The sequence below is a fragment of the Phaseolus vulgaris genome, chromosome 11, assembly GCF_051622355.1.
Source record: "Phaseolus vulgaris cultivar YP4 chromosome 11, ASM5162235v1, whole genome shotgun sequence".
Taxonomy (NCBI): Eukaryota; Viridiplantae; Streptophyta; class Magnoliopsida; order Fabales; family Fabaceae; genus Phaseolus; species Phaseolus vulgaris.
Genome location: NC_143508.1, coordinates 43,160,322 through 43,183,858, shown reverse-complemented (window position 1 = coordinate 43,183,858; position 23,537 = coordinate 43,160,322). Strand labels below are relative to the sequence as shown.

The 23,537-nt window shown below is 32.8% G+C and overlaps 1 protein-coding gene across 1 annotated transcript; it reads left to right on the top strand.

The window, feature by feature from the left end:
- Positions 1-5,444: 5,444 nt before the first annotated feature.
- On the top strand, positions 5,445-6,863 carry LOC137830346 (putative NAD(P)H dehydrogenase (quinone) FQR1-like 1). The gene is made up of 4 exons (XM_068637633.2): positions 5,445-5,576; positions 5,666-5,759; positions 6,035-6,297; positions 6,396-6,863. Exons 1-4 carry the CDS (start codon positions 5,554-5,556, stop codon positions 6,625-6,627), a joined length of 612 nt encoding a protein of 203 aa, XP_068493734.1. The 5' UTR covers positions 5,445-5,553; the 3' UTR covers positions 6,628-6,863.
- Positions 6,864-23,537: the final 16,674 nt, after the last annotated feature.

Sequence of the window (23,537 nt, the reverse complement as noted above, 5' to 3'; positions counted from 1 at the left end):
TACAATAATCGCTAAATATAGAACATAACAATAAAAATAGTGTTGAATTGATTGTGTTGACAATGATCAATAAGAAAACAAACAAAGAATTGATTGCTTCAAGTTGGAAAAATAGGGATTAAGTTTCATCTCTTTCACTCTCATGTATTTTGATTAGCATGTAAATAATTTACTAGGGTTAGGTGGCTTCATGTGTCGCGCTGATGGGCTAAGTGATAAAACATAAAAAGAAGTCCAATCTGTTTGACGCATTCTCGGAAAAATATTATCGCCCCGTGCAATCAGAAATATTAAGTGATCAGAATAACAAAAGTTTTCACCCAACCTAATTCATCAAGGATATCTCCTTGACCAGCTCAAGTTATTATCGTCTGAGGCGATCAAAGTAACAGGATTTTTCATTCCAACTAGATTCATCAAAGATAACTCCTCGACCAACTCAAATTATTATTTTCTCAGGCTATTAGAATAAAGTAAAAGCTTTCACCGAATTCATCAAGGTCATTAAAGAAGTTAAACGTTCATCGTCAACTAAAATTGTATTTTTAATTATAGCACCGACCAACTTTTATCAAATTAACAGAAGGGAATATTCAAAGGCTCAGTCAACCATGCTTACTCAATTCGCCATGCTATTGATGGCCATAAATAAGTGATTCATGACTCACATCAACTGCATTGGAGAAGCATTTACTCAAGAGAAGAATTTCTTTACTTTGTTCAGCTTATTAAGACTCATCGGTCGGATGAAGTTATTACAACACCAATCAATTATGTTATTCTACTCTAAACGCTTGGCTTAGTGTTAGCCATATCTACTATTTTTTACGATAACTACAAGTTATTTGAGGAAACTTACAGGCTCGATCAACCATTACCAATTACATCGATTTCCGATTACGGCTTCGACCAAATTATTTTATTATACTTTGTCAAGACCACACCATCTATTTCGATGATTGAAAAGCATTGTTAGAGCTTTAACTACAACTTATTAAAGACACATTGCAAAAGGCTCGGTCTACCAAGTTCAAAACATTATCACAAAGAAATCATCAAATATCAAAATTTTATCGTTCGAAAAGGATTAAAACACTAGAAATGTTCTAAGTGTTCAATCATCCAAGCGTTCATGCCATGCATCTAAAACATTACTTATTCTCAACTATTAGATCTCTCTGATCAAACAGTGTTCACCAAACGACAATTTTTCAAAAAAGCACACGTCACATCTCTGACAAATATTAAATGCGCCCAACAGTCACATCTCTCCTTGGGAAGCCCAATGACCATTTTTTACTCTTCAAAATTTAATCTCTTCGAGCTTGGGGGGCAAGTGTACCAGACAAGCCAGTCTCAAGCCTGGTGACCAACCGAGTCAAAGAACACCTCAAGTTACGCAATAAATAACAGTTACTATGACACTTATTGAGTCACATTCATATCTCGAAATATGTGGAAAATATCTTCGACAAATAAGCTAAATACTGATTAACTGAAAGATGTTACAAATATTCTCCAGATATTCCAACATACCTATATACCAATATACCTCCCTATTAATCGGGGATCACGATGCATATTAGTTAAAACGTACCTTTTTTAGGTCCACCCCAATCGAGCACCGATAACAAAAAGAGGAGACTTGAAGAAAATAACAAGAAGGCTACCAGCACATCATCAATTGTACAAACAATTTCAAGTACTATGTAGGTCCTTTTTGTCTATACATATACATTTATAGCTGAAGAGTTTTTTTAAAAATAGCGAACGAGAACGAGTATTTATGATTAGAAAATAATATTATTTTGAAGATGGGCTTCGAATTCACTTAGACACAAGTATGATTTATATGTTAATATTGTGTGGTATAGATATAAATATTATATAAATATATATATATATATATATATATTTTGAATTTTTAATATTTTAATAAAAATTAAATTTATTTTTTGAGTAATTTATTTAGGAGATGAAATTTAAATTTAAATTATTGATAAAGTTAAGTTAATTAAATGTTATTAAAATGATTTAATTATTTAGTTGGTTAAAGTGTTAAAAGTGAATTAAAGTAGAATTAATTTATAATGTAATTAAATAAGAAGTTTTAATATTAAAATTATTTAAAGGAAATATTTAAAAAGTTTAAGGAAGAAAAAAAAATAAAAAAATAAAAATTGAGTAAAAAAAATAATACGCATTTAAAAAATAAGTATAAATGAATGAGGAAAGAACATTTGACAATTTATAATATCATTAAAATGAAATACAATTTATTTTGAGTAAGTTCTCACAATCAGAGAAAAGCAATATTTAGCATAATTATAGCATTAAAAATAGCTTGATTTTCAGCATGGAGATGGGTGTAGCAGTCGATACTAAAATGCAAAATTGTATTTCTGGCTGTTTTTTGGGAGGATTTTAAATGAATCAACAGTAACAGATGAATGTATTTTGGCACTGTAATTTTTATAAGACTAATGACAGTAACCTCACTTTTTTTTATAAATGTTTCAATTAATTTATTTTATTTTTTACTGATTTTTCTTTTTTACTTTAAATTCAATTCTATATCATATCACAATGTTGCACAAACCCTAATACGACACGGACACAGACACAAAGATACGTATAATATCTAAAATGTAGAACACAGAACAAATCTATATATTATATAATTATGAATTATATAAATTAAAAATAAAAATTTATATGCACAAGTATATTTTAGATTATTTTTTGAAGCAGAAAAATATTTTTTATAACTGATTAAAAAAATTTGTTTCTAACTTTTATAATATAATAAAAATTTATATAATAAATTTAAAATTTTAAAAAATTAATGTATTTTTTTTCAAAATTACATTAGAACTACACTAAAATTATCAAAAATTTATCAAATACTTTTTAAATTTAAAACTATCATATATACATATTCTACAAATCTTAGAGGTTAATATTCCAACTAACCCTACGCACAAACATCGTGGTCATTTCGTCAGGCTCTACAAAGTACAAATCCAAAATATTGTACTAAGACGACTGAGTATCATATAATATTTTATATACCCAAAAGCATGGCAACTCGTCAATTTGGCGGCGCAGCCCCCGTCTATTGGAACCTTCAATCCACACATCAAATCTATAATTTAAATCTTTTGAAGTACACAATATAATTAAAAATATATATAAAAATAATTAAAAATATATATATATAATTACAACAAGTTATTATTAGTATCTTATTGTATTTTCTTATCATAAATTCTTTTAATTGATGAATAATTATACCTCAAACCTCATGAGCTTTCTATTACTAATAGCTTACTTATTCGTATTTGTTATTTATTTGATCCTTGATTTTGACACTAATACGTGTTGTTAAATTGAAATAATTCTATAATTATCACTAACAATTATAGTGTAAAGTTAAATTAGCATTTCTCATATCAAACAGATAAGTAGACTTGTTATTCATGAGATTTAACCATCTATTTATTCGAGTTTATTATATTCTTCATTGAGTTTTAGTGTTGTCACTCTAATATATCTACAAAATATATAGACTGGTTTTAATATATTAAAAAAATGTTAACATAGTCTAAAATTATATAAGTGCATTTTTGAAAGCGCAATAGAAAGATAAGGACACTACCAAAAATCCAATAAAGAATTCAAATTTGTAAAAATTTAAAATTATATTATATAATAAAATTAGGTATATTTTAAATGCAGTAACCAGTTAAAGAAGATGTTATGATGTCATGTATAATCAAGTAATTTTAATGCATTTTATTTTAAAAGTACAAAAAATTAAGTAATTTTTAGCTAGTTCTTTAAACTTAAATGTATTTTTTAATAGTATAAAGATTTTACGATTTAGAAACTCTATGAAACTGCATGTCTCATCTTTCAAATTTAACTTTTGAAGGAGTTAATCATTTCTGGTAAATTCGGAAAAAATAGTTTGATTGTTTATTATATATTATTATTACTACAATGAAAATTAAAAAAAAAAAACAGATCCATAATAAAAATATGTGAGTTATGTAGTCAATTATGAAAATTTAAAACAAATTACATAACTGATTATTCTCGCAAAATTTTGATTGCCCATCATCTGTATCAAGCCACCATCTTCCTCGCCTTTTTTTACTTGTATTTGTTCTTCTTCCATCAACCAAACAATATTTATTATTAATCGAAGTAAGCACTAATTTGGTTTCACCTCATGAAGTTTCATATTTACGTATCAAATGTGAAAATTAAAAAAATATTAATTTCTAGCCGGTTAACCTTGTTGTCGGTTGATTCTGGTGACAAACTCTAGTTCCGGTTTGTCTCTTCTAGAATCTGTTCTACGTCTTGTTACACTGGAATGTGGCTCCGTTGAAATAGAGGAGTTCTACTTGTTGATTACAGTCCGACGATCAAGTCATTAAGGGTTTACAATTAAAAGGAGTATTCAGTTTCAGTCTTTAAACCAACGTACCTTTACCTGAGGTCTCAAACCCTTTTATAGCTTATCTTTTGTAATAGTTTTTTCTCATGAGAATCTAATCTCAACTGAAAGCATACTCAACATGTAAGCATTTTGTTCATGAGAACCTTCTCTCAAGGCGCTGCAACAGAAAAAAATCTTATATCTAAGGAGAGCATAAAATAATAACAGAACAACCACTTGTCAGTAGGGCACCAACTTATGTGCCAACATCAGGGGAATATTCTGCTTACGTGGGCACTTTACTTCATGGTGCAACATTATCTTTGTCACGCATGCAACTTAACCACTATGTGCCCTAGAACACACTTACTTAAGTTAAAAGAAACATTTACTTGACCTAGGCACCACATGTACTATACATACCCCTAGGTTCAAAAATACTCTTTACTAGCAGTCCTATAAAAGGTTGAATTATGTCACAACGGGTTTACTGACCAAACTGAGCCCAATCACATGACCCACTTTACTAACCCAACAACTGAGCTCACCTGCCTATACCATGCACTAAGACCCGATCACCAAGCATCGAGTCTTGGACGCTCTATCCAGTACAATTAACATATTTTGAATTTAGATATAAATAATGAATTTATATTGATTTGATATAATATAAAACTATATATACATAAAAAAGCCAAACTTAAATTTATGTATTTTATTAAAAAAAAATACTTATTTAAAACAAAAAGGACACCCCAATATCCCAATTTTCATATGCTTCATTAATAATGAAGTAGCAAATTAGTGATTATTAAAAGCTTCCCCTAATTTGTAGTTTGCGGTGAGCAAGTATGACGCCACCCTATCATCATCATCCACCGTTTTGTTGCAACGATGTCGTTCTGTTCCAAAGAAAGAAAATAAAAAAAGTCAAAAATAAATAACGGAAAACGAGAGTAGTTAAAAAGTCAAGCCAACTTTCTCAGAATTAAATCTCATGTTCAACTATAAATACGGTTAACACAGCGATTCATCACTAAGCACCTTTCCATTGTCAAGCCCTTAAATAAGCACACGAGCACAGCGATTTTAGAAGATCATCATCAATGGCAGTCCAAGTTTACATTGTGTATGCGTTTTTCTATAATTATTCACATGAAGCCTTTTTTCTTAATCTTTAATCAATAATTTTATTTTTCCATTACTCTAATTTAACAGCTACTACTCCATGTACGGCCATGTGGAAACACTAGCAGAAGAAATAAAGAAAGGAGCTGATTCTGTTGATGGCGTTGAAGCCAAACTATGGCAGGCATGTGTGGTTTGTGTAATTCAACTGAGTCATTTTTAGTTTTGTGATGTTTCACTTTCACAAGCTTGCAGATTGTGTTCAATTTGGTATTCATTGTAACCATGCTTTCCAATGGTTCATGATGACCTCGCAGAACCATTTTATGTTCTGAATATCTATTCTTCCGAGGAAATCATGTAACTAGTTTTCATGTAGTATGTGGTATTGTGCAATGAAGATGGTTGTATCCAAATATGTTGTTGGAATTTGATGTGTTGAGTTGGTTAAATGAACAGGTACCTGAGACATTAGCAGATGAGGTGCTTGGTAAAATGAGAGCACCACCAAAGAGTGATGTACCGATCATTACCCCCAATGAGCTATCTGAGGCTGATGGGTTTGTCTTTGGCTTCCCCACAAGATTTGGAATGATGGCTGCACAGTTCAAAGCATTTCTGGATGCAACTGGAGGTTTGTGGAAAACACAACAGCTTGCAGGGAAGCCCGCTGGAATCTTCTACAGCACCAGCTCCCAAGGTGGTGGACAAGAGACTACAGCGTAAGACCCTCTCCCTAAACGCATACTTTCTTAATCAATTTTCTAAGATTAGTGATGAGATCTTACGGAATATTAAAGATGAGAAATTTGTATATCAGGCTTACTGCTATAACTCAGCTGGTTCATCATGGAATGTTATTTGTTCCAATTGGATACACATTTGGTGCTGGAATGTTTGAGATGGAGGAGCTCAAAGGAGGAAGTCCCTATGGTTCAGGAACTTATGCTGGTGATGGTTCAAGACAGCCAACTAAGCTTGAACTGGAGCAAGCATTCCACCAGGGGAAGTATATTGCCAGCATCACAAAGAAGCTCAAGGAAGCTGCATAATACTGATTTAATCAAGTTCTACTACTAAATGATGTTTGAGAATATTTCATTATATTTTAGTTCTACAATGTTTTGAGTTCTGTTTTTAGGTGCTTGCATGTAATAGTTTGTTATTTTCTTTTAAAACAAAAAGATTTGTATTAGGTATGTTTTAATGTTACATGGTGCAGTCATTATTAAAATTTACTGAATAAATTAAGGGGAGAATGTTTTGTCATGCTCCTTTAGCTTAAAAATTATTCTTCCTTTCCATTATACCTTTTTTTTCACATAAGACAGCTTAATTGCTCTTAAATATTTTTCATTTATTAGAATTATAAATAATCTCTAAAAAAAATGAAACTTCAAATGGATGACACCAACTTTTGGGTATTCGCTGCCAGCGTCTCACTCAGCGACGCTAATAAATCACTCTAGAGTATATTTTCTTTCAATTTTGCAATTTGAGTTATACGTTTCATTAAACACTTCCTTCTAAAATCAATTGTTTTTATGGAAGTCTATATGTTAATTCTGAAATGGTGGGCTTAGATCACATTACATACATCTGTTATTAATAAAAAAATATTAATAAGTATTATATTTAAGTAATATTTTATATTATCATACAAACATTTATTTATAGATATAACTATAATATAACTTTTAATTTAGGAATTTAAACATTTTTACATATTTTGTGATTATAATATGAATAAAAATAATTTATCTTAAATTTGTGTTAATTTTAGAATTTTAGGGTAAAATGGAGATGAAAGGGAAAAATGACAATATATAGGATTAAAAGAGAAAGCTCGAACACTCCAAATACTTGCCCAAACTTGTCTATTAGGATGTTATACTTAGTGAATGTTACTATTAGGATTTTCAATAATTATTCCTTGTGGGTTCGATATCCGTCCTTAGGGACAAACTGTACATTTTTCGTAAAAAGAGTCATAAATATTGTTGTAGACCTTATTTTCCCACTTATGAAAATGTTATTTTAATTTTTTGTTTGCCTTCATATTACAAACTTTGATGTTACCGTACACTTCAACCATTATCTCAATTTGCGTACCAACAAGTTTCGTCCACTTTCACCAGTTTTCCATAGCAAAATATGTTTTTCTGGTCAATCAAACATGTTTGCTACTTCGAAAATAACACCACTATCAACATTTCGTTAAGTATCATTAATGTATTGTGATCGACCCACAATGTCTTTAGACGAGTTTGATAGTCCACCTAAAGACAACCAAGCACAACGCAATGATGACAATCTAGTACTAGCACGTCCAAATACTAAACACTAGCCACGGCAATCTAAAAAACAGAGAAGAAGACCACCATGTAGCACATCGTTTCACAAATATTTTGTTTTTGTTTATGTAATAAAAATAATGTTATTGTTAATTTCAATGTAATTTATTTTACTAAATGTTCTTCTTCTTATTTTATTATATTTAATAATTATTTTTTCTCATTAAAATAATATAAACTACAATATACTTAAAAAAAATTCACATGTCATAATTTTTCCCACTAGCATGAAATTAATACAAAGTTGAAGTCGCGCAAGGGTATAAAAACTTCATTTAATCCTTATTACATTTTTACTCAAAGTCGTGTGAACCATGACTGATTTCAACCTTAAATTTTTATAACAAAATTCATTTTCCCATGGCACGAATTTGCTGCACATCTAGATCGAAATCGAAGTCGTTTGACAAGCACTATTTCTCCCAACGAAGTTTTTCCATCTGGACACGACTTACCTAAAGTCGTAAACAAAATTTCTTCCCATTCTCATAATAAAATGAACAAATTACATCATTTTGCTGGAAAAACCAAAGGATCAATATTTTTTCATTGTAAAACTTATAAATGGTTAATCTTTATGAGCCGAATGCATTATCTTCAAATCAAAGAGTTCAAAACTCGAAAGGATATGGATTCATAAGCAATCATGATACATCTTAAGAAGATGTATGATGTTTACACCATAATTGTTAAGTACCATATATCTAAAATTGAAGGTGATTGATCTGACAGAGGAACTTGAGAAATCAGAATGCAAATTTTTCAAAGAGTGTTCTCTAAGACTTGATTTTGCAATCTCTCCCTGTTTATTTTTCACAAATATTGTTAATTTTAATATAAACAAAATTAATTTTGACATATATGAAATGTTGAATTTGCATATTGAATATCATAATAGATTTTGAAAAAAATATATTGCAATCTAAAACATAAGAAAGAATATCTTAAAAAGAAAATCTTTTGGGTGAAAGGGTGGCGTGTCTAAACCTAATAGCAACAAGTCCTAGGATGACTAAATTGAGGTTGAATGTTATTTTTGAAAGAGGGAATTAAACCTTATTGGATATGATAAATTTTATGATAGAGTTCACCAATCCTCCACAAAACGTACGAGGATATGCTTGAGAAGTAACAACTTACTTGCTACATAAAATTTATACAAAAGCAATCTCTACAACTCCATATGAGATATGCAAAGGATGTAAGTGCATATGTGATAAGGAAAGGACATAAGTCCATATGAGATATGGAAAGAAAAAAACTCTATTTGAGACATGGAAATGTAAGCCAAATCTCAAACACTTAAAATATTAGGTTGTTATGCTTTTGTCAACTTCTTCTTCTTCTACTTCACGAAGCCTTCAATGCACTTCTCAGCTAGATATGAAAATATGGCTAACATGCATCACTGGAAGGTGGCAGGTGCATTACATAAATCAAATGACATCTTTTTGTATGCAAATACTCCAAAAGGACATGTGAAAGCATTCTTTTCTTGATTTGTTGGATCTACTGCAATTTGGTTATAACTAGAGTAACCATCAAAAAAATAGTAGAAGGTTTGTCCTGTCAATCTCTCCAACATTTAATCCATAAAAGGTAAAGGAAAATGATCCTTCTGAGTAGCTGGGTTCAACTTTCTGTAATCAATTCACATTTTTCAACCACTGACTATTCTACTAGGTATTAATTCATTCTTTTTATTGCGGATAACAGTCATACCTCCCTTTTTAGGAACAAATGGAATATGACTCAACCATGCACTATGAAAGATGGGGTAATCATACCATCATTTAGCATCTTCAATACCTCATTTCTTACCACTTCCTTCATGGTTCGATTCAATCTTCTCTGTTATTGAGCTACAAGCTTAAACTCTGGCTCCATGAAAGTCTTGTGCATAATATAGGAGGGACTAATTCTAGTGAGGTTAGTCAAAGACCAACCAATGACCTTTCTGTTGTCTTTCAAAATTGAAATTAATTTCTCTTTCTCTTTTAGTGAAAGAGTGTTGTCGATAATGACTAGTTTATCATAATCCTCTTCCAGGAACACACATTTGAGATAATGGGGGTACTAATATCAGCTCAAACTTTACAATTGTTTGGTCATCCTTCCCTCATAATATTTCTATAAATGGATTTGAAGTATGTACTTTCTTGAGAAAATCTAGATTATTCAGACATTCTTCTATTTATTTCCCTTTCTCATTATGCACTTGGTCATATGAATTTACCATAACTTTTTCCATAGGACTATGCATGTGTAACTGCTTCATGGCATCATTTAGCACTTCATCAAGCACATCAAACCTGAAACATTCTCCCTTATCTCTTAGATATTTCATAGTGTCAAACACATTAAAATTAATTTTTTAATCTTATACCCTCACCTTCAACTTTAACTTTCCATTATCTACATCAATAATCACGCTTGTTGTCTTCATGAAGGGTCTGGCAAGAATAAAAAGGGATTTCTACATCCTCCTCAATATCCATTACCACAAAATAAACTGAAAACATGAATTTATCAACCTCATAAGAACATATTCTGCTACACCATAAGGATATTTGATGGATCTATCTGTTAACTGCAGTGCCATGCGAGTTGGTTTTATGTCTAAATCTATAATTTTCTTCAAAAAAGATAGAGGCATAAGATTAATGCTTGCCCCTAAATCCAACAATGTTTTTCCCATAGGTAGTTAGCCTGTGGTGACTTGTATGGTGAACCTGCCAGGATTCTTTGATTTTTATGCCAAGGATTTTTGAATGATTGCACTACATCCATTTGCTAATTTTATAGTATCCCCTTTGTAAAATTCTTTTTCTTGTTCAGAAGCTCTTTAATGAATTTGGCATATGTTGGGATCTGATTTAAACCTTCCACAAAAGGAATGTTAATCTGCACCCTTTTCAAGATAAAAGTGAACTTTAAGAACTATCTTTCCTTCTCCCTTTTTGAAGGAGCATGTGGATATGGAATATGTTGAACAGGTGGGGACCTAGCCTCAGTAACCTCGTTCCTCTTTTCATTATTTTTGTTGTCTTTTTAATTTTTTTATAATGTTTCTCTCTCTCTTTCTTGTTCTTCATTTATTCCCTCATTTTTCTCATTCACTTCACCTCCCAATGCATAATCTTTTTAACTTTCTTTTTCCGATCAAGTAGAAACACTTTTTTCTGTTGATTGTTCCTCACTTGCCTCCCTATGTTCTTACCACTCCTGGTAGTGATTTCCTTGTAGGGTTCGAATGTGAGTTGATTTTAAGATTGCACATTTTATTGATTGTACTTTGTTTATGGTTTTTTATTTTTAAGAAGAATATGGTGAGAAACCCAAAGAAGATTCCCACTGGACATGAATTTAACCAAGTGGTTAAGTAAGTGTGAAGGTTCACTTCTAGAGGGCAAAGAGAAAACACAATTATATGGTGATGATGATGAAAGATGCAAAATTAAAGCATATAATGGAAAGCAACAAGATGGAAAAACCAAAAAGGAAAAGAAGAACACAAGAATATAAGAGGAATGGAAATGGTGCAAGGAAGGAAGAGATGAAGAGATAGAGGAAGCTTATGGATGATGATGGTAGTAGTCACACCACTTGGAGTGGTGAGAGACTCCAAGATGAGTGGTGAAGAGCCGTCACTTGAAGTGCACAAACACCCAAGATAAGACCCACAAAAAGAGAGCACTCAAGACTCACTCAATACTCTGACAAAGTTTCTTTTCTATTCAAAATTCAATGTGTAAAAATACATGATGTAAGACACCCTTTATATAGGAGAGAGTGACTTGGGGAGCAAGAGTGAAGGGGGTAGGGGTGTCATTTGTGAGAAACCTTCTAGAAGGTAGGTCAAATAAACCCCAAACCTAGGTGCACATGTCACGAAAGGTGGGCTTGACACAAGCCCAATTTACTAAGCTCACTTACTCAAATTACTAAGCACACCCTACTCTAACTTATTCTTCTATTTGGACCTCGAAAATGACCCCAATTTAATTATATAAACTTGTATTTTAAAAAGACCAGAAGAAAGAACATCTTATGCTTTGGTCTATATCCAGTTCTTCTTCTGCTGAGGTCCTTCTGAAGTTTGGTGGGGCCTTATCTTGGTTGTTGAGATGACTGACTTAATTGTGAAGTGTCTGTTGTGTCCTTAGTCATCTGTTTGTCGAGATGGTTTGTATCATGCCTCCCAAGTTGGAAAGAATTCGACCTCGAATTTAGAACTCCTAGATGATCATGCTTCTTGTTTCGAGCCATAGCCTTACTTTTATTTGTTTTTCCAACCCTATGAAAAACTATTAGCATAAGAGTTATTATTAGAGTTAGAGAATTTACCTTGCTTTTGTTGATTATTCATGTAATCAATCTTCTCTTTTGTGTTAAAATCTGAATATTGACAATGATCATTCAAACGATCTCCTCCACATAAATCACATTTTGATACAACCCAATTAGACAAGGAGATAATCAAGGATACAACAGACACTTCACAATTAAGTAAGTCATCTCGGCATCCAAGACAAGACCCACCCCACCAAACTTCAGAAGGACCTCAACAGAAGAAGAACTGGACATAGGCTAGAGCATCAGATGTTCTTTTTTTCTATTTTTTTTTTAAATTATGTAAATAAATTGGGCTTACTTTGGGGTTCCAAATAGAAGAATAAGCTAGAGTAGAGTGCACTTAATGTATTTTGGGCTTGTGCCAGAGCACACTTTTTCATGACAATGCACCAAGGATTAGAGTTTTTAACCTAGTTTCTAGAAGATGTAGGCTAGCTAGGGAGAAACTCCACTTTGACCTACCTTTTAGAAAGTTTCTCACAAATGACATCCCTACCCATTTATCTCGCTCTCCCAAGACACTCTCTTCTATAAATAGAGTGTTTGCCTCATGTATTTCACACATTGAATTTTGAAAGTAAAGAAAATTTATCAGAGTGTTTAGTGAGCTAAGTCTCCTATTATCCTTAGGTCTTATCTTGAGTGTTCTACACTTCAAGTGACAGCTCTACACCACTCATTTTGGAGTATCCCATCCTCAAAGTGGCATGACAACCTCTCATCTTCAAATGCTTTCTTCATCTCTTCACCTTTTTCTTTTATTCTTTGTGCCACTCTTCTTCCATTGTTTTATGTTCATTGATGTTCTTTATCTCTTCCTTTATTTCGGTTTCATCTTTCTTCATTATATCTTCTATGTTTTTTAATTCCGCCATCATCATCATATTCACCTTATATTGTGTTTTCTCTTTTGCTCTCTAGAAGAGAACCTTCACACTTACTTAACGAATTCGTTAAGTTCGTGTCTAGTGACAATCTTCTTTGAGCTTATCACTATAATTATTAATCCAAAATTCATAAACAAAAGAGTAACTCATAAAATGTACAATCCTAAAATCAACTCACATCATATTTCATAGACAACTATTTCATTAAATTAGACTTCACAAGATGAACTTATTGTGGTAACTAAGCCATTTGGTTGGTGAAAGCCTAAATTTGCTAGGTTAAAATTTTATTCTTGGCTAAAATTGCATTTGTAGTGAAGAATTCCAAAACTCCTTTCCTCTGGATTGACTTCCTATTATGCTACGTTTTCCTATCGGTTGATGATAAGACATTGATGATTATAGTTGCTTGCTCTACATCTAATGCCATCATTGTACCTCAAACTACTACGTCTAAAAATATTGAAGTGTTTGGTCTCAATCCATTGTAGAAGATGTTCATCTGGTCTACATCTTCAAACCCATGAATTGGGAACTTCCTTGGAAAACCCATGCCACATAAAAAGGCTCATCTTGTCCTTGCCTGAAAGTTGAAGTGTCAAAATTGGCACTCACATATCTTGTCGGTGGAAAAATATAGTAAGAAATTTGCTTTCCAGATAAGCCAAGCTAGTTAAGCTTTGGGTTGGCTGTGATTGTATCCATTCTTTAGCTTCACCAATGAGAGAAAATGGGGACAATTTCATGTAAGCAACCTCTTCTTGTCCTGCTTCAAACCCTAAGGTTGCACATAACTAATAGAATGTATCTAAGTGAGCATATGTATCTTCGTGATCTTTTCTTGAGAATAAATGACCTGAAACCAAATTCAAGAATGTTGGTTTAATTTCAATCCCTCTTGCTGCTGATGGCATGAAAAATCTAGAAAAATTTTGTGGTCCTTGGTGAAAAACATAGTCTTTAAGTTTCCTTCTTGGAGGATTTATGATTCAGCCATCCGCATTATTTCTTCCTCCAATTTGTTCAACCATTTGACTTGCCTTTTGGATAATGTGAGATTCTTGAGGTTGGGAAACAAAAGAACTTTCTTGATCTTGTCATGTTTTTTGTTCTTTAGTGCTTTTGTTAGTTTTGTTTTGTTCTTTCTTGCTACTCTTTCAACCTCCTACTCAAATAAAATTTTTCTATAGAAGCCCTTCCTCTAAATAGCATAAATAACCAAAACTAAACCAAAGATTAATGTATCAGAAAAATAGAAAGAAATTTTATAAAACTTAACTATGCTATGCTACTATATTTACTCCTTTACAAGAAAAATTTTCAACTACTAATTTCTTAACTAATTCCCAAAAATGATGCCAAAAACTTGTTACGATGTTTCTCAGCAAGTGGACCAAGTTGATTTTAGTACAACTGATATCGAGTTGTCATATCCTCAAGGATTAGAAAGTAATGTAGTAGATGCTACTTATTTCATAAAGTATGTTGTGTAAAGTTCGCACTTGAAATAACTTAACATGAATTTGCCTAATATTTGAAAAATGAGTAAAGGTGACAATAAAAATTGGTTTTTTCAAATACGATAAAGAGTTCAAATTGAATAAATGTTGCAATTAATTTACATTCACTAATTGTGTATGAACTATATATTTCAATTCCTTTATTTCTTAAAGTTAAACCAAGATAATCATTTAATCTTGGTTTCCTTGAAAGCAAATCACCATAATCAATCCTTAGCAAATCACCCTAATCAATCCCCTGAGTTACAATTATCTTATTTTTGCATTAATGTTGAAATAATAACACCCAACTACATCAACTTTGTTCCCAATAGTTGAGGTATTTGATTGATTTGGTTTATTTCGGAAAATGAAAGTATTTCCAACAATCAATCAAGTTCTAAAAGTAATAATAATGATTGCTTCCTTATCAAGCACACTAAGCATAAATTAAATCGAATAAGACTGAAACATACTTTCATATATAAATCAAAACAATTTCATATAAATCAAAACAATACAAATGAGTTAAATTATCACTCAATCCTATACTCATAATGTAAGATAAAACAAATATATTATAACTATAAAACAAATATATATATATATATATATATATATATATATATACATATATTTTTTTTTCTCTAAAATATAGTCTTGACAATTAATTTCTATGACTTACTTTTGAACTCCGAAAAAAATAAAATAAATCTAATAGATTTTCATAAGAAGTTAGTGTAGTATATCGTTATTATTTTTATCAAGTCAATCCCTTCTCTCTAATGTTGTGACTACAAAATTAATGTTTCCACTTTTATAATAAAATATGTTTCTGTTTCCACTTTTATAATAAAATATGTTTCTATGCCAGGTACATGTATCTAAACATTGGTTTTATGTAAAAATATTGCTTGCATGTGTCTACATTAAATATATAAATATAATCAACAAACTAAAAAAATATTGAAATTTTTTAATAAATTTAATTTTTTCATGTATTCGATAGAATAACGATAGTTTTAGAACCCTCATTATAAATAATTAAAATAACTTATTTATAAAAATATAATAATATTAATTTGGTATATTGTTTTTGTTGGGAAAGGAAGTTTGAGGGTTATAAATTAAACTCTCCTCCTTTACTGTTATATATCCCAATTTGTAATATCTTCTCCCATAATAATAAAAGTGAGCTGTTTTTGTTGTGCTCGGAGATTAGGCTAAATTAGCCGAACTCCGTTAACAATTTTATGGTGTGTTTTTTCCTCTTTATCTCTTCTATTATTCCGCTTTGTTTATTCAATATTATTTGTCGGGTAGCTCTGTTAGGGTTCTGTTTTAGTGGGAAAATTACCCGTTTTTCCCAACAAGTGGTATCAAGAGTCGAAGGTTCGCCCTTGGGTTGTTTGAAATTATTTGTAATATTGAATACTATATTTTGAGTTTGTAATGGCAAATCAAGAAGAAGAAGCGAAGGACGTATCCAAAGTGTCGGGCTCCTCGTCATCATGGTCGAGGTTCCCGGTGTCCACTTTGAAATTGGCGGTGGAAATATTTGATGGCACTGGACATTTTGGCATGTGGAAAGGAGAGGTCTTGGACTCTCTTTTTCAATATGGTCTTGATATTGCTATTGAAGGAGAGAAACCAGAAGAGGTAGAGGAGAAAGACTGGAGCATCATCAACCGGTTGGCATGCAGAACTATTCGATCCTGCCTGTCTAGAGAGCAGAAGTATGCTGTAAAAAATGAGACTTCTGCACACAAACTGTGGAAGGCATTGGAGGACAAGTTTTTGAAGAAGAGTGGTCAGAACAAGCTCCTGATGAAGAAAAGGTTGTTCCGATTTGACTACCAACAAGGTACTACTATGAATGCACACATCACTATATTTAATCAATTAGTAGCAGACTTGTTGAATTTATATGTGAAGTTTGAGGATGAGGATTTGGCTTTGATGTTGTTATCATCTCTTCCTGATGAATTTGAACATTTGGAGACTACGCTCCTTCACGGGAAGGAGAATGTTTCGTTAGATGTTGTTTGTTCTGCTTTATATAGTCAGAATTGAGAAAGCAGGATAAGATGAAAAGCAAATCAACGACATCAGAAGAAGCATCGGTAGCAAGAGGTCGTCAGCAAAGCCAAACAAAGGGGAGAAGAGGGAGGTCTAAGTCTAAAGGTCAAGCCGTTGCCAAAGATGAGTGTGTTTTCTGTCATGAGAAAGGACACTGGAAGAAAGACTGTCCAAAACTGCAGAAGAAAGGGAAGGCTCCACAAGATGCAAATGTTGTAGAATGCAAAAGTGATGTGGAATCAGATATCTCTTTAATTGTCTCGCTTTCAGCATCATCGTATCCAGATGAGTGGATATTGGATTCAGATTGTACCTATCATATGTGTCCCATTCGGGATTGGTTCTTTGAATTTCAAGAACTTGATGGTGGGGTTGTTTACATGGGTAATGAAAATCCATGTAAGACAGCTGGGATAGGTTCAATCAAGCTGCAGAATCATGATGGATCCACCAGAATTTTGCGGGATGTACGGTACGTGCCAAAGTTGAAGAAGAATCTCATCTCATTGGGGGCTTTAGAATCTAAAGGCCTAGTTGTGACGATGCGAGATAGAATTCTTAAAGCAACTTCAGGAGCACTGGTGATGTTGAAAGGCGTGAGGAAGAACAATTTGTATTACTACCAAGGAAGTACAGTGGTGGGGAGAGTAGCGACAACAACTTCTAACTCTAAGAAGGATGCTGAGGCAACGAAGTTGTGGCATATGAAGTTGGGACATGCTGGAGAGAAATCCTTGCAAATTCTTACCAAGCAGGGATTGTTGAAAGGTACGAAGGCTTGCAAACTTGAATTTTGTGAGCATTGTGTTATGGGAAAACAACGAAGAGTGAAGTTTGGCACTGCAATTCACAATACCAAGGGTATTCTGGATTATGTGCATTCACATGTGTGGGGACCTGCCAAGACTTCGTCAATCGGAGGTAGGCATTATTTTGTCACTTTTGTGGATGATTTTTCCAGGAGAGTTTGGGTGTTTACTATGAAGAACAAAAATGATGTGCTTCAAAATTTTCCTTAAGTGGAAAGCTCAAGTTGAAAACCATACAGGAAGGAAGATAAAGGTTCTCTGAACAGACAATGGAGGAGAATACAAAAGTGATCCGTTCCTGAAGGTATGCCAAGATTGTGGCATAGTTCGACACTTCACTGTTAGAAAAACACCACAACAAAATGGGGTGTTGGAGCGTATGAACAAGACACTTGTGGAGAAAGTTCGTTGTATGTTGTCTAATGCTGAGTTAGGTAGAGAGTTTTGGGCTGAGGCTGTGACATACGCTCAACATCTCGTCAATCGTTTGCCATCATCTGCTATAGATGGCAAAACCCCGTTAGAGGTATGGTCTGGAAAATCTGCAACTGATTATGATTCTTTGCATGTTTTTGGTTCTATTGCATATTATCATGTGATTGAATCAAAGTTGGATCCACGGGCAAAGAAGGCCCTTTTCATGGGCTTTAGTCCTGGAGTGAAGGGATACCGTTTGTGGTGTCTAGAGGCAAAGAAGACGATTATCAACAGGGATGTTACCTTTGATGAATCTGCCATGTTAAAGAAGGTAAATCCAAAAGGAGCTGATAGTACTCCACAACAGGTGGAGTATGCCCGGAAGCAGGTGGAGTTTGAGCCGACAGTGGTGATCCCAACACGAAATACCACAAGTGACTCTCCTATGGTAGAAGAAGAGTAAGATGAGGAAGAGGTTCCTACTCAAGAATCTCAACAGCAATCAACGCCAATTGTAGTTAAAAGACAGAGACGAGATATTAAGAAGCCTGCTCGTTTCATGGATATGGTTGTGTATGCACTTCCAGTTGTTGATGACATTCCATCCACTTACCCAGAAGCCATTCTGAGTTCAGAGAGTGGTAATTGGGCAAGTGCGATGGAAGAGGAGATGCAGTCTTTGAAGAAGAACAAGACGTGGAAGCTGGCACAATTACCAAAAGGTAAGAAGGCAATTGGGTGCAAATGGGTATTTGCAAAGAAAGAAGGATTTCCTAATAAAGAAGATGTTCGCTACAAGGCAAGGTTGGTTGCTAAAGGCTTTGCTCAGAGGGAGGGAATTAATTATAATGAGGTATTTTCTCCAGTTGTTAAACATTCATCCATTCGAATTTTGTTGGCCTTGGTAGCACAGTTGAATTTGGAGCTTGCTCAACTTGATGTAAAGACCGCATTCCTACATGGTGATTTGAAGGAGGAAATCTATATGACTCAACCAGAAGGATACAAGGTTGATGGTAAAGAAGATTGGGTTTGTAAACTTAGCAAATCGTTGTACGGACTGAAACAATCTCCGAGACAGTGGTACAAACGATTTGATAAGTTCATGAAGGATCAAAAGTACAAGAGAAGCAAATATGATCACTGTGTGTATTTGGGCAGATTTGAAGATGGTTCCTACATTTACTTACTCTTATATGTTGAAGATATGTTGATTGCAACAAAGAGCCAAGTTGAGATTGACAGGTTAAAGGCTCAGTTGAGTAAAGAGTTCGAGATGAAGGATTTGGGAGAAGCCAAGAAGATTCTCGGCATGGAGATAAATAGGGACATGGAGAGGGGAAAACTTTGGCTGTCACAGAAGCAGTATTTGCAGAAGGTACTACAACGTTTTGGTATACACGAAGATACAAAACCTGTAAGTACCCCACTTGCTCCTCATTTGAAATTGAGTAGTCGTTTATCTCCGACGACTGATGAAGAACGAGAATACATGGCGAAAGTCTCATATGCAAATGCAGTTGGAAGCTTGATGTATGCAATGGTGTGTACAAGACCAGATATTTCACAGGCTGTGAGTGTTGTTAGCAGGTACATGCATAATCCGAGCAAGGGAGATTGGCAAGCTGTGAGATGGATTCTACGGTACCTCCAAAATACCTTAGATGTTGGATTGACATTTGAGCAAGATGAATCACTTGGTCAATGCATAGTTGGATATTGTGATTCTGATTATACAGGTGATTTGGATAAGCGACGGTCTACAACTGGCTATTTGTTCACTTTAGCAAAAGCGCCAGTTAGTTGGAAGTCTACCTTGCAGTTTTTTAAGCAATACATATAACGACGGTTCCACTTGGAACCGTCTTTAAAAGGCATATTTACAACGACGGTTCCTCGTCTTTAAAAGTCCCTTAAATTTTTGCAAAAAAAAAATCCTGTAATAAGTCGGCGTTTTAACGATAGTTCCCAGAACCGTCGTGAAAAATCCATACCTATCCTGTAATAACGACGGTTCTGGAACCGTCTTTAAATGTTGATTTTAACTGTCGTTAATCTACCTTTTTGTACTAGTGACGGTGGCTTTGTCTACGACAGAGGCAGAGTATATGGCGATTACAGAGGCTGTGAAGGAAGCAATTTGGCTTCATGGGTTGCTTAAAGACTTTGAAGTTGGTCAGAAACAACTTGAGTTATATTCTGATAGTCAGAGTGCTATTCATTTAGCAAAGAATCAAGTCTTTCATGCACGAACGAAGCACATTGATGTTCGTTATCACTTTGTGCGTGAGATTCTCGAAGAAGAGGAGATTGTTCTCCAGAAGATTCACACAACGGAGAATCCTGCAGATATGCTCACCAAGGTGGTTACAAGGACCAAGTTTGAACACTGTTTAGACTTGGTTAATATCTTGCACATTTGAAGTTGGCACCCGGAGGCGCAAATTTGAAGCACTACAAAGTTTATTTTTGTTATGTTTTGAGAAGATTTGTTTTAGGTGGGACTTGAAATTAAGCCAAGGTGGAGATTTGTTGATTTTGGCTTAATCCCAAGCCCCACATCGGTGGGTTCATTGTTTGAGAAGGAAGTTTGAGGGTTATAAATTAAACTCTCCTCCTTCACTGTTATATATCCCAATTTGTAATATCTTCTCCCATAATAATAAAAGTGAGCTGTTTTTTGCTGTGCTCGGAGATTAGGCTAAATTGGCCGAATTCCGTTAACAATTTTCTGGTTTGTTTTTTCCTCTTTATCTCTTCTATTATTCCGCTATGTTTATTCAATATTATTTGTCGGGTAACTCTGTTAGGGTTCTGTTTTAGTAAAATTACCTTTAATATAATTTTTTTACCGTCGTTAAAACATTTTTCTACAATAAGTCTTATAAAAGTCATATATAGTCCATGGCTTAATGCAGCAACTTAATTGATCCAATCGATTTTGAAATATTTTCTATGATTGTATGAAATTAAAGCAACAAATGAACTACTATATGAAAGACTTTTAATGAGGTTACGGGCCATTACCCTATCCAAATGACTGGTTTTTTAATTCGCAAATAAATTAAATTATTAATAACAAATTTAATATTATTGTTAAAAAATAAATTGAGACAGTCAAGAACAACATAATTTTGAACTTAATAAAGACAATGACAATGATATGGAAATGAAGTTATGAGTAAAGAAGATCAACCAGCCATTATGAGAACTAAGAAATTAAACACAAATGATGGATAGAAACAACTTAGTGTTCAATTCCATAGATCCTTATTTATAAGCAATCTATGATTGATTGGCTTTGATTTGTTTAGTTTGAATATTGGAAGGTAGGATATTACTCTTGTAACTACTTTTTTTCATTTCAGAATTTATGGGATAGTAAATTTTTTATTTTTACCTTATTTTTTTCAGGGGTGGAACTCAATAAAAAAGAGAATGATGATTCATATTTACAAAATACAGAAACAAAGTTAAATAGTTTTGTTAATTATAAGTTGTCACTACTTTTAATTATGAAAGTGTATCTAACATTAAACTCTAAAGGTTTTAATGTTATTATTTGCATACCTATCTTTTCAGGTATATATACCTGTGTTAATTAGTTTCACATTTAATTATATTTTTAAATGTTTTAAGTTTGATTAAATTGTCTTTAAAGATTTATTTATTTTATTAGAATTGAATAAATAGTCTTTTAATAGGTTATACAATTTATTATAATAACATTGTTCGAAATAAATTGATGATTTATGCATTAATCATATTTTTAGAAATATATTAATTATATTTTTAGAAATATATTAATTGTATTTTTAAAAATATTTTAAATGTGAATTATATAAGTCTCTTTTCAAAATTATTATAAGTGTTGTCTAATATGTAATTTCAAAAGAATAAATCACATTTATACAAATGTTGTTTAAAATTTTCTATGATTAAATAATTAAGGTCTAAACATAAACACAACGACTAAAACATATTGTCTATGAACAAAAGTATTTCCTAATGTTAGTCGAAAAGTGAGTTATTATAACAATCTAAAAAAAGGATTTTGAAAAAGAATATGATCTTAGCAAAAAAAATTGGTTGTTATTGAGCAATGCCTACAACTGCATATTTCATGACTGGAAAATCATTATCAAACAGTTACTTAAAGTTCATGGTTATTTAAGTTTAGACTACAAGTTTTAATTGTTGTCTATAGCAGAAAAATGTTGTAGAGTGAGACGATATGTTTTAAGTAATTTATAACAGATTTTTTTTTTTAAATTCTAAATTGTATCTTTTAATTTTTTTTACCAAGTTACCATTAACCTCCTTATATATAAATTGAAAAATTATGATATTTTTGCTTTCAAATTCTCTATTTGCTCGGGCCTCTTCCTTTTCACAAACATTTGGATCTAAGGTTTATCAAGAATCAGTGAGTGATTATTTCAATAAAATTCAAGCAATTGCAAATTCTATGAGGATTGTGATGAGCAATTGCTAGATTCAAAGGTGGTTGAGAAGATTTTGAGAACTTTGACTCTTGTTTTTTATCACATTGTAGTGGTAATTAAAGAATCCAAGAATTTGGAAGCAGTGATAGTAGAAGAATTCTGAAATTCCCTTGAGACACATGAATAGCGGTTAATTTTAAGAAAAGGAAAAGAAAAGATAGTAGAGCAAGTTTTCCAGGCTCAAACTGCTGGCAGAGGTAGAGGAAGAAATGGTTGGAAAAAGGCAGGAAGAGGCAGAGCAAGAGTAGGACAATCAAGTGATTGGTCTGCCTCAAGCAATCAAAACCAGAGTCAAAACAGTGTGCAGAGGTAGAAGTTGGTTGCTGGTAGAGGGATTCAAGATCATGGATCCAAGAAATTTCATGATAAAAGAAAACTACAGTGTTATAATTGTCCTAAGTATGGTCATTTTGCAGCTGAATGTTGGGGAGTTAATAACAATAATTGCACTGGAAAATTATCCAAGAAAGATGAAGCACTTCTAGCCCAAGAAGATGAAGATTCTGATTCAAACCAAGTGTTATTGATGGCCACAACAAAGCAGGATAAAGATGCTTCAAATTGGTACATAGACACGGGTTGTTCTAATAATATGACTGACAATAGAAATTGGATCATTGATTTTGATCCTAATGTCAAAAACAGTGTGAGATTTGTAGATAATAGTATGATTTTTGCACAATGAATTGGCAAGGTTAGATTCACTTGTAAAGATCGAAGAGTTGGCTATATGAATGATGTCATATACGTGCCATCAATGAAGAATAATATTCTCAGCTTAGGCCAACTATTGGAAAAGGGATTCAAAATGTCAATGGAGCAGAATTCCATCAAGATCTATGATAAGAAATCAAGATTAGTTCTTAAGGCACCTTGGTCTAAAAATAGAACTTTGAAGACTAATCTTAACACACATCAACTACACAATGCTTGTCTTCAATTGGTGGTAAGAAGGAAACAAGTTTGTTGTAGCACTACAAATTCAACGATTTGAATTTGAAGAGTTTGAACCGGCTATGTAGTAAACAAATGGTCACGGGGCTGCCACCAATTAAC